The sequence below is a fragment of the Augochlora pura genome, chromosome 2 (assembly GCF_028453695.1).
Source record: "Augochlora pura isolate Apur16 chromosome 2, APUR_v2.2.1, whole genome shotgun sequence".
In the NCBI taxonomy this organism is placed as follows: Eukaryota; Metazoa; Arthropoda; class Insecta; order Hymenoptera; family Halictidae; genus Augochlora; species Augochlora pura.
The window spans coordinates 16,245,240-16,257,949 of record NC_135773.1 but is presented as its reverse complement, the minus strand read 5'-3'; the positions used below and the strand labels follow the sequence as shown (position 1 = coordinate 16,257,949).

Here is a 12,710-nt window from a genome sequence, read left to right as displayed (position 1 = left end):
AATTATAGAGATGCCGTCTATAACATGTTCTTACTCAGCCAATTCATACAGCGCACAAGTTATCTCACAGCATGTTTCAACTCTCTGTTGCGTGAATTATTATGGCTGATTAACACAGATATACATATATTTCGCTATTGCATCGCTTAAATGATAACATGTAAAGAAAATAAAAAAATAATATTATTTTTAACGATTTTTATGACTGTTCAAGTACGAAAAATACTGTACGGTCTTATTTCTTATGAAAGTCACGAAAACAATTTAAGTACACAAGTATCTATTAGTGCTAGTTATAAATAGATTGTCGATTTGATGCACTTGTAATAAAATTTGGTAATTGCAATTTATGATAGAAACAAAAATTGAAAGATTTCAGAAATGCCAATGTCCTACTTTTAATGTATTGATATGATTAAAGAAAGAATGGATCCACTACCCAGTTTCTATTTTTTGTAACAAATGCAGACAATTTTCATTTCGCATAAAAATCCTCATTGCAGTCTTAAGTGTACAATGTTCTCGTATGGAACCAACATACTTCAAATTTTCCTTAGTTTCATTGGGCTATGGAACATTTGAGATTAAATTCCCAATTGGCAACGATATGCTACGGAAGATTAATTATTGGCAACTTTACCGTTAAAATGCGCACTTATTGTCTACGTCAACCACTAGGACACAAAGAGACATCGTCGATCATTTAATTTCCACGATGAATCCAACAATTATCCGCTGTCGCAACGTGCATTGTGGCAAAGTTCCACCAAGATCAACGATCCACGCTCGAATCCACCTCGGCGGATCGTTCCGCAAAGAAGACGATTAGAAAGGAGAGGCGGTTGGGGTAAAGCAACCGGAGAATCGCGGGTTTTCTGCTCGAGTAAAACCGTCTGTTGCGGTGTGAAGAGCTCGTGGACCCGTTTCTCCGTCTGGGAATCGTCTTTTTAACCGGCACGGAGGATTGCGTTACGCTCCGCGAACGAAAACAAAATGGAAAAAAAAGTGTTGCCGACGGCAGGATGGAGAAGCGTAAATGGAACGTGTCGCGGTGATAACGCGTCGACGTTTTCGCGGGAGGGAGAAAACGTAGCACGCTTGGGAAGCCGAGCGTCTGCGGCCGGAACAACCGTGAAAGTAAAATCGCCGGCGTATCGGCGATCAAAGAGTTCGCGCGGCAGGGAAGCATTAAAATAATCCTGTAGTTGCGGCTAAATTGCAGCTTGTTCGTTGTGTTCAAACGTTCTGATCCGATTAACCAGTCACCGCGAGTTTTTTCTGCGGCGGGCTGGCGCGTTTCCGGCGAACGATGCACCGAGACGAAGCGCCTTGTTGCACAGTGGTCCCGGAAATCGGAATTCATCAGAAGCTCCAAATTATAATCTTTATTCGACGATAAAAGAAGATGGTTCCTGAATATTGCAACTGTTAAGAGTTATAATTAGATTGCAAATTTATATGCAAATTTTCAATTGTCTGAATTAAGTGCAAGAGGAAAGAACTAAATAAAGATGTAATTCTTCCCTTCATAATTTAAATATGTTGAATATATTTAGTTAGTAATTACATTTAATCATTTTCCCTATCAGGAATGGTAAAATTGTCGATGTTAATTTCTACCTAATTTATTCGTTAACCCTAGAACGATTCCATGGGATAGCCTGCAATGCAACAAATTTTCAATTTGTCAGCAAACGCGTAGATAAATACGTAGATCGTATAATACGTAATAATAATAAATATAATATATTATACAGGATGTCCCAAAAATGTGTAACAATGTGGAAATGGGGTGTTACTGAGATCGTTTACAGCAACTTTTTCCTTAGCAAAAATGCAATGGAAGGTTTTGTTTACGAGCTATTAACAGAAAACACTGTTCAATGAAAGGCGAGCCCAACTGGCGCTAGGCGGTCGGACCAATCAGCAAAACAAAGCTCCATCTGCTTGTTAGCTCTGTCACCCTGCGCCAGCCGAGTTCGTGTCTCATTGTGTGTTTTGCGTTAATAACACGTTAACGACGCCTCAGAGAAAATTTTTGTAAAGGAAAAAGTTACTTTAATTGATCTCAGGAACCCCTCATTTCCTGATTACGAGTACACGCACACGCGCACGCGCGCTAGAGGGTTAAAATATTGCTGACTTTAAGGATAAGAATAATTCTTCTCTAAAAACGCTCGTACTCCAAAATCTAAAATTACTCAAATGGAAATACTAACGCAGCTCTGATCGATTCCTTCGTTGGTTCTATAGCAACTTCAACTTAGGAAACGAAAGAAAAAAGGAAAGCGAAAATTTTCAGAAAAGTGAATCGGTTTCAGGAGATGATGCGAGGTTGTTCCATTCGTTCTTGTGTGCAAATTGAGGTCTAGCATTTTTGAAACCATGTGGACCAGTACGAATCGTTCGGGTTTGCTTCAGAGTCTGCCTCTGGGTACTGTGCAGAGGTCTGAGGCCGCGTGTTCGCGATATCGATCGGGTCTGCCCGTAAAAGACGAAAAGCGGCCGAGCAGACAAGGCAAGCAACCGGAACCGGAGCAGCGGCGCTGACACAGGTAACCCTAGACAGAGGGAAACGGAGGGAAATCGCGGAGAGCAAAGGGAGCCACCGGTGGACGAGCCCCTGGTAATTCAACTCTGGCTCGGATCTAAGCTTTCCGCCTCGATATCGTCTTACCGGACCGCGGGGATTACGCAAACCGTGGAGCCGGCTACTCGACGACACTCAATCATCAATTTCAATGGCATTCGAATACTCGGAACGCCACTGTCCCTGTCCAAAGAGATCTTATCTGCGACCTCCTGTCAGAACGACACGACGCTCCAATCTATTTTATCGGATTCAAAAGAATTCGAACTATTTATAATACTAGATTTACGAATTTATGGATCACTAACAGCAGCTGTTTTATACCAATTTAAAGAAGTGAGACATTTTTCTGATGTTTAACGAGTAACTGTAATTGCCGTATCTTTACAATCTAAATAATCGTAAATTAAACAATTAGTAGCGAGATTTTTACGGGGTCTGTAAATCTAGTGGTAACATTTCATCTAGACACTTCAGGTAACTACTTTTGTAAATCCCAGTTTATAGACATGCTCTATTAACTCAAAAAAATCGAGTGAGTAGATCAGCTAATAAATATCTTACGAAGGATGAATTTTCACTAGTAACGTGGCCTTATTTAAAGCAAATATAATTAAGTTTCTCATGTCTATCTAGAATCTGTTTTGTTTCCATACATATACGTATATAGCTTTATTCCTTTTGTCTTACGCCAGTTCTTTTACCATTATTAATATTCTCGTTCACGTTTCCTATATGTAGGTATTAATATGTAAATAAATAAATAAACAATGAATTAACTAATAATGTTCTATGTTATATCTTTACTGTTCCGTACGCTGAACATACGTTCCACATTTTTAGAACAGACTTGCAGAAGGTATTAATGACTCTGCCTGGTCTCGATGGTACTAGTTTCCTGTTTTTTATTCTAGGTTCTTTCTGGTCGAAATTTTTGTTATCGTGTGCCCTGCGAGAAGAAATAGCAGATTCAAGACAATACTCTTTAGAAATTGACCACGGTGACTTATTTAGAAACAACCAAAAATTAGTTGAGGCGTAGACGTCTAAAGCGCACATACTTTCATCCGGTATTAGAAAAATCGACGTGACGAAAAATCGACATTTGCCTCCTGAATGCATATTTTCTTTCGACCACCGTGTCGACGGAACGACCAACAGGCGAATTGACTGGGTAAAATAGAGGGACCGAGAGTGAAAACTTCACACGATCGCCTCCGCCTCTGTCCCACGTTCGCAACCGCTCGTAAAGCACCTCGGTCGAAACCGCCGGGCTTTCGAAAGTCAATTAAAGCGTCGGCGTAACACGAGACTGTTTTCCGGACCGTCTAATGGCACATTCTCCTTGACCGAAAAAGGAAGCTCGTGGCCTGCGCGATACGCCACGTGTTCTCGTAACAGCTTCATATCCGCGACCTAAATTTCCATGCTGGGCAAGGCAAACCGCTCGTAAAAGAGCCGCGCTTCTTCTTCAAAACACTCCATTCAGTTTTATAGAGTGGACAATCGTCGCGGTAGAACACTCGTTTCGCGAGCGTCAAGCTTATTATAGTCCCTGCGGTTCCGGCCAGAACACGCAGCCGCAACAGTTGTCCTACAGTGACATCTTAGGGGCTCGCATAAACGCAGTAAATCGCGATTTAATGAAAAACGTGTTGCGGGATCGCGGACGTAAAATACATATTATTTAGTTAGACTTGCAAAATATAATTTAAGAACGTTCCTACTTCGTTGCAAACGATGACATATCATTCTGGCGGAAATCCCACTGATACTGTTTCGTCGGTTTCTAGCGTAGAAGAAGGAACGTATGCTATTCGAATCCATTTTCTGGGATGCGAGGTGTCGGAGAAGCTCGCCAACAGACACCTGTAGCGGCGTGTCCGCGGCCACGAGAGCACAGACCATTAGATCAAGGCATTATCGACGGCGGCGCCCATTGAAAATCGATTCGATCTGTTCTGGCAGGGAGGTGCGCGACCCAGTTGCCCGAAATGGGCGAACAACGACGACGAAGACGACAGCGGCAACGTTTCGCAACGCGCAACCCGTGCAAGGTGTGTGTCTGCCCTCCGAAGGGGCTCGTTTGAATAAAACCGCTGAACAAACCGGTCCATGCTCCTATTTATCCGGGCCGCGTGCTTTATCGAGCGAGAGCGTGACGTCAGCGAACTCTCTCGCGCATTCTTCGCTCCGTCTGCTGCTCATCCTTCGGAACGCGTCCTTGCCGGAGCCCTTTAAGGACCAGCGACGACGACAAGAGTGCCGACCTCGATTCGAGACAGACCTTGACCACGATACACTCCGGCAACCTGTTTCGAGCGGTCGTTCCTTAACTTCAACACGTTCTCCGTGGCATGACTAATTGCTCGCGCAATACGTACCCTAACTTCATCACGCGCACCATTTTCTGACGTTTTTATTCTCTACGCGAATCCAAGTTCCGTTCAATTGGTAATTCCAGAGTAGTTCCACGTCGAACAAACTGGAGCTGTTTAACGCTTTAAGATAACCAGCGATTTTTTATATAGTAACTGACTACAAGTCTTTCGATCTTCCCGGTGAATATAAAATTTGGCAAATAAACTGTTTTTGAAATAGTAGTTACATATGGATACGTGAAACTACGGTTGCAAAAAAATTTAATTCAAAAGATCAGAATTTCATAATCCACTTATTATTTCAAAAGCCGATTTTTACCCAGATCTGATAATCATTAAAATACTTTTCGATAAGAAAAGATATTTAAGTGCGTTTTGTGATCGCCAAGTATTTAAAAATTCATTTATTTAAAACAACATCATTTTCTAAATAGTATGTCACCGATGATTGATATGGTGCTCAACAAGTTAAACGTGCAATTATTCAAACTATAGAAATACAATCGCGAAAATTGATCGAATTAATATCATCGTTTCCCTAAGGTAACACGAATCATACACTATTACAGTTCGATGGATTGGAGCGCCTGCTACCAAAAATCTGCATAGAATTAAGAACCACTACTGAAGCGTGTCTAATAAAACGAGGAAAGTTGTCTAGGTCTCCGAGTCTTCTGAAATAAATTCGTAAAGATGACCACGTTTTGTGTGACTCGACGGGATAGTAGTTTTGGAAGAAAAACGGAAAGGGTTTATCAGCGGTCGTTTGACCAAAGAAATCGAAATAAAGCAACGGCTGTTCGCGGATGCGAGAGATCCTCCTCCGCTTTGATCTTTCCTCCACTGCACCGACAGAGAGTATCGCGGTTCAACGACCTCGCCCTCGTCTTCCCTGTTACAGCGCCGCGCCGATGGTGCACCATTTTTCTGTCGCGACAGTCGAAATTCACGCATTCGTTGCTATTTCTACGAGCCGCCCAAACATCATTCCCGAAAAAAACAGGAGGAAATTCATTGAGGATCATTGCATATCTTAAAATTTTTACTCCGAACGTGTCGTTCAACTATCTATGTACCCCGGACAACTAGCTCTCTTTTCTATTAATACATTGAATGCAGCGTCGTTAGCTTATGGGTAAAATCTATTTTTGTTATAATACACTGAACAAACAGAATGTTACTAGAATTTTTATAATACAAAAGAGTTAAATTAATGTTTCTTATTGTAAATTTTAACTTGATAATTTCGGTTCCATTAATTAACCCTCAGACGATGGACTATTCTCATAGTTATAAAATTTAATCGCCAATTTTTCTAAACATGTTTTTGAAGATATTTCTTGAAGATCTAAGTCTTCCCCTTGTTCTTAGTGTAACGGCAATTTATTCAATATAATTATAGAAAATAGTATAATTAAATAACGATTTATAGAGGCTTAAAGAGGGTGAAACAACTTTGATGTCGTGTAATTTTTGGAGTTGATATTTGGCATTTAACGCGTCAAGTAAAAAGCTTTTTATATGGAGTGAAGTTTTCTTGGCTGAAAGATTAACATCTACCGAGGGATTCGGTGACTCGTTTCTAAATTAGACCCAAATTGCTGTCGATTCGCGCTGATCGCTTTAAGACGGACTGTCAGAACCTGCCAAGTCTTTGATATTTTGTTTTCGAACGAGCCGGCAAATTCACGGAGACGCGCGAAAACTGATCGGCGAAAGAAACTCGGAGGAATCTTGCCGCTCCCGAGTTTCGCGTTTATGAGCTTCACAATGGCCGAACATTATTCTAAGACGTCGCGGTGTGACGAGCGCCGTGAACTTATTTTCGGCGTCGTCTATTTCCGTCGACGGAACGCCGCGACGCCGGCCAGAGAAGAAACCTGAACGCGAGCACGCTTCGCCGAAAATTCTGACTCCCACTTCCTGCGAGAATCTTCCCTTCCACGGCCTCGAACATTCGAACTTCGACGATTCTTCAGACTTCCTCGAAATTATTTTTCGTGATTTCCAAATCTGAACTTTTCCACCCATATTAAGTGACGTGATCATTATTAAACTACGAATTTATCAAATTTAGAGCAAAAATTGATAAACGAAACATAGGGTATCGAAGATACTTCTAAGAATTTAAAGATACCACCGCATTGACATCATTAAGAGAAGAAATACTTTACTTATCAAAGTTCTCTTTTATACAATGCACGAAGAAAATTTTTATTTGCATAAAGATCCGCAAGCTAATGATGATAGAAAAATTCCAGAAATGTTCTTGGCCCCAATTTCTACTATATCAAAATATTTTTCCGGCAAAAATTACATTGTTTGACGGTAACAAAATATTTGAATATACGTTCTATATGCAGAACAATGACTTCAGCTTTGGAAGGTGAAGCATCTTCAAGTTTGAGAATTTTTCTAATCGAAACGAATGAAGGAAATACTATACAAGAAATACAAGCATATTTTCCAAGCTTCGTCTCGTTAGGCAAAAATATTTCTACACCAAACATTGATTGATTTGTTAGTTAAAAAAATTGTTGAACGTATCTGTAACACTGCATGTACGAATCGATTGCTTAAACTTCAGCGAATCAAATATCGGCTGCTTTAAGAAGCTTTCAGGATCGAAAACATGTTAGGGAACACTGTGCGCAAGGGAATCTCAGCGCCAGGAAGAGACTAAATGTTGACTACACGAGCTGGTGGAAGGATTTACGATCGCCCGAGGAGACTAGGAAGCGAAGGCTCTGAATTTTCCGCCGCTTTGCCATCTCGGCTCTCTCCGGAGGCTCCTCGCGAACGATTTAGAACGTTCTAATTGGTCTTGTTGCATCACTTCCCGGCAGGAAGTCGACTCCACCGGCCGAAGCGGCGTGCAACTCGCGAAAGGGCAATTCTCGTTACTGGAGAGTACCGAGCGTCTTTGTAATTAACTGCAGCGCAAGATGATGTACCGTACCGCTTTATCAAACGGCTTCTCGAGCTAGTCTCCTCGCTTTCGAGTACCGTTGCGGTCCATATCGATCTTGCAAACCCTACGAAACTCTCGATGCTATGTCATTCAATTGCACCGTTTACAAAAGATGTATACGTAAATACCGTAAGCCCCATAAACGGACATACAACTAAATAATTTTGTTGATTACTCATCTATTTAATTTTCAGTTAGATATTATCTTTTCTTGTTTAACGAAGATTGAAAAGCTACATTTAATTTATAACATTTCTACCATACACTGCGTTTGAACAAATTCTTAAAGATCGCACTGTTTGGTGAACCGGTGTTCTTGAATGTTCGGGTAAACCACTGCTTGTGGATCGCTGGTCTTTCCCTTGTTTATATGCATTTTGCATTAAAAAAAAAACTACGAATACTTTAAGGCGCACACGGCCAAATATTGAAAAGTTTATCTGGAAACATTACTCGGGATAAAAACTCTTTTTGAAAAGAGAATCCCGACGATCCCAAAGATCTCACAAAGTTTTCGGCGCTGTGGAAGAAGCAAGAGACCGACGGAGCACCGCAAATAAGTTCGCGAGAATGTAATCGAAAAGCGTTGATGGTACGTTAACGGCGGTCGAAGCTCGAAACGCGGATTGCGTAAAAAGATGGACCAGTTTCGGCCGGTGCCAAGTTGCGCAACAGTCGGTTCGCTGCGAAATATGCGCGCGGAGTGAGTCAGGCGTAATAATTTCGCATTTGTCATGGCGCGACGGGTTGTAAGGCGTCGCGATTTCAAAGAAGAAAGTCGCAAGCCAATTGTCTTCCCGTTCTAATTAAGTGGCTACAAGCGACCGATAGAAGCCGGAAAATCGCGCGCACTTGGCAGCGATTTACACGCCCACGGAAATAACAAAGTCGCACAATATTTTGTATGTTCAGTACTTTTGTAATACAAAAGTATTACAAAATACCAACGCGATACTAGTCGTGAAAACGCGACCAATGAATGTACAATACAATTGTGGTTCGAATTAGCTTGAGATAGAGAAGGAAATAGTTTCTTGTAATTCAGAATTTATCGTTGCCAAGACTCTTTGTGGACACATCTGCAGAGATTAGTACCCTTTGGTATGACTATGTGGCTGTCTTAATTATGTAAACTAATCAATAAGACTGTGAACCTTTTGAAATAGAGATACTACAAACCTTGGAAAGATTTATTCGAATGTAATAACTTTTTTAAAACTACATGACTTAAATTTTTTGGAAATGCGAATTGACTAGATTATTGTTTAACCTCTAAAATACATTTTATTAATTTCGCTTTTACTTGGAACGACGCAAAAAGTAATAACACAATCAGTTTTTGTCAATATGCACATTTTAATGCATTTAAAAATCTCGCATATACCATAAATGTATACAAATCCGCGGTATACACATAACTACGCCAATCGATTTAGATAAAATATTCGACAAGCTTCAAGTTAAAAAAACATAATTCTTTAATTTTTCTTGTAAAGTAGTGACAAAGTTGAAAAAAAGAGCATTTTAATCATGGTACATTAAACTAGTCCATCTAAGATCTCTATAAATATTTAGTGTATATATAGTGCTGTATGAAAAAAGTTATTGTATTTTGAAAGATGTTCGAATACTTTACACCAGGGTTTATAACATCTCTTGGGCTAATGATAGCTGATCCAGTCAGTCAGAAAGAACCACAACTATTCGACCAGCTTCTATTTTTTGGCTCTAGCCCGAAGTGACTAGTTCCTTGATTAAACAATGCCCGAAATCAACGGTATTGATTGAACATTGCAGAAAGGAAACAGAAGAATGACTTACCAGAAGCTTGTTGTCCACAGTCTTGACAACGATCTCTTCGGGCGTGTACTGGGAGACGTCGAATCGAAGCTTCAGCATCTTGCTGTCTCCTTCGTCCTTGATGAGTGGGCTGTTGAGTCCGTCGAGCCAGGCGGAATCATGCTGTGGGCTAAGAGAGCTGTTCTGAGTGCTCTGGGTGGTCGTGCTGAAAGGTAGAGCAAGCGAAAAAACAGCCGGTTAGCCAAAGTGTGGTGCGATCGATTCGCGTATATACAAGTAGTGCGGGACAAGTGCGCTCGAACGATGAACGAAAAAAACAAAGTAGAAAATGCGTCGACGACGGGGTGAGATCGAATGAAAGAGCGAAAGAGAGAAAGGAGGAGGAAGAAAGAGAGAGAGAGAGAGAGTGAAGAGAGGGGACTCTCAGGGAAGAGACGTGTTCTCGGCTGCGCAGACCCTTACCTAGGCGGTGCGATGATGCAACGGAGAAGGAAACAACACAGAAACTGGTCACGAATGGAGGACTATCGTGCGCAAACTACTTCGAAGGGTCAAACTCGGGTGCAACCGTCTGGTGAAAGCTCGATTTCCCTGAGCCAAACGAACGTCACAATAGAAAAACAAAATCACACTAAAGCTAGCTATGTGTATCTACACGTTCAACTACTACGGTGCTGGGTCTGTTAGGTTAATCGTGAGGCGTGGTGTTAGGTCGCTGAAACGTGAACAATGCGTGGCTCCATTACCTCTGTGCGATTCTCGATGGTGGTTGTGTGAACAGCTTTTGACTACTGTCATTCGTGTCAACGACTGTTGATCGATGGCACTGTCACATTGGAAGCCTCGCGTTGCACATTCTTTTTGTACATTACTCACGCAAACTCATCTATTCTTGCAATTTGATTGTACATATAGTAACTGTAAAATTAGATGCCATCGATTTTCAGTAACGTTCACGCGATTTACGTCGCTCGACGAGCTGTACAGAATGACAAACTACATGGTAAAAGTCTTCGACTACAGCGCGTTGCATAATTCCATCACTGCCCACATTTTCGAACGTCTTGGAAATTTAATTATACAAACAGAAATTTCATCATTCGAGTCGAGGATGGGAAATCGTTAATTAATGAGTGGTGTATCGATCAATACGAATTCAAATCTGTTAGGTCCTGTTTAAAAGCGGCAACTCCGATAATATATTAAATATATTAGAAAACATATTAAATATATTAATATATTAAAAAAATATTTTATATTAGATAACGCATTAAAAAAGATTGATTGTCAAAAGGGGTTAAGCGCCCAACTCTGAAACATTCGAAAGCGTGTGCAGCAGCAGAGCAATGTACTGCAGCGTCCGACTAAATGAAGGAGGCGTCCCGAACGGTGTTCGTTGGTGGCGATTGTTCGTCTTTTTTTTGTTTTCTGTGTGGTTTTTTTGCTGTTTTTACAGTGGCGTCACCTTTTGAAGCTGTCGAATGCGGACCGCTTTGGCGGTGCTGCAGGGTCGACCTTGTCCCAACCTTCGGTCTTCGACGACGTCGACGTACGGTGTTCGCTGGAGCTCGTGTGATGTCGACTTCAAGTTAGTCACCAACGTGCCAATGCAGAGAGAGCCAATCAGAAGGCGAGACAGAAGTCGAGCAGGGGAGGAACAGGAGGGCGCATTATTAATCTTGTTAACTTTTCGGTTGCTTTTGTTAGTTGTTTTCTTTCGAATCGCTTTATCAGTTTTTTTTTTTATTATCGCTTTTCACTTTATTGTTTTTCGTTTTAATTTCAGCGGTTCGTGTTACTTCGCCAAAATCGCTGATCACTCTTTCCGAACATTTCTATTTTTCTTGGCGATCAACGACAACGCTATCGATCTCCGGAAAGATTCCATAAGTATTATACATCGGGAAATTCGTAATCAAACAGCGAGGTTTGATCGAGTAGCAAACTAAATGAACGAGAGTAATCCTCGTTATTGAAGAAACAAATATTGTGACAAATTTCGAACGAAGTTTTGATGTTGATCGCCAGGAAACTTTGCGTACAAGAGGCGTTCCATAGAGGTCCATTCCCAGGATAGAATTAAACGCTTCCCTCCGTATTTACAAGTGAGAGAGGGAGACAGAGAAGAGGTGTAAAGTATTATAGCACCGGAAGCTTCATCCCCGTTAATGTTTGAAAAACACGCGTTTGTACATGGCACTCTCGTTTAGAACGATTAAGCATTTTTCGAACGCATTAACTACCGGAAGTCACTGAATAAAGTTCTTCCGAACATATTAAACAAATACAATCAAATAACTACATTTGAGACTTTCAAACGAAGCACACACGTTAAACAGCTGGTTATTAGCTTCCGGTAATTAAGAGGTCATGCCTAATTGTTCCTAATAAAAGAGAGAAACGTAATTCTTGAGATTTCTGAAAATCATGGTCTCTTTAGATCGAAACGAATCGAATTCAAAGTTCTCCGGGAAGATCGAGAGATCAAAAGAACGAATGCGCGGAATCGAAGTCTTTAGGAGACTCGAATTCCACGGTACAGAATAGACCGGGGAACGCGAGCAATTTCTAGCTTACTGAAAATACAAAAATCGTGGTCGGATTAGTCGTCGTACATATGATAACGCTGCCATTAAGAAGACCGTCACTGATAAAGTAAACTTCGCGAGCCGAAGCGTTAAACATCGAGTAGACCTGTCCGATGGACAGTATCGATCATTGCAAAGCCAAACAACGACGTTGATTAAACTGATCATACCTGTTCTTATTCTCTTGGTAAATCAGGAAATCGCTTGGCACTGCCTCGACTCGACTTGACTCGGAAAACGTCACACACGAGTGCTGATTAATGTCAACAAGCAAAATCGCCTGGGGACACACGGATCGATCGATGCTGGGCTATGATGCTCCCGATAAATCGGCAATTAATTAATCCAGTCGGGCTATTTCTATCGAGACCGGTACGGGT

At 41.3% G+C, this 12,710-nt stretch overlaps 1 protein-coding gene across 4 annotated transcripts in view; it reads right to left on the bottom strand.

Moving 5' to 3' along the window:
• The window catches only part of LOC144478186 (heat shock protein beta-1), a 36,356-nt gene that overhangs the window by 8,813 nt on the left and 14,833 nt on the right, over nucleotides 1–12,710 (bottom strand). Inside the window, exons 2-3 of one of the 4 annotated variants that reach the window (XM_078195928.1) lie at nucleotides 11,208–11,324; nucleotides 9,764–9,947 (exon numbers count right to left, since the gene is read on the bottom strand). In XM_078195928.1, the coding sequence (XP_078052054.1) occupies nucleotides 9,764–9,947; nucleotides 11,208–11,324 (301 nt within the window). The remainder of the gene's footprint in view (nucleotides 1–9,763; nucleotides 9,948–11,207; nucleotides 11,325–12,710) is intronic. The other 3 variants (XM_078195935.1, XM_078195950.1, XM_078195944.1) reach the window with 3 other exon arrangements.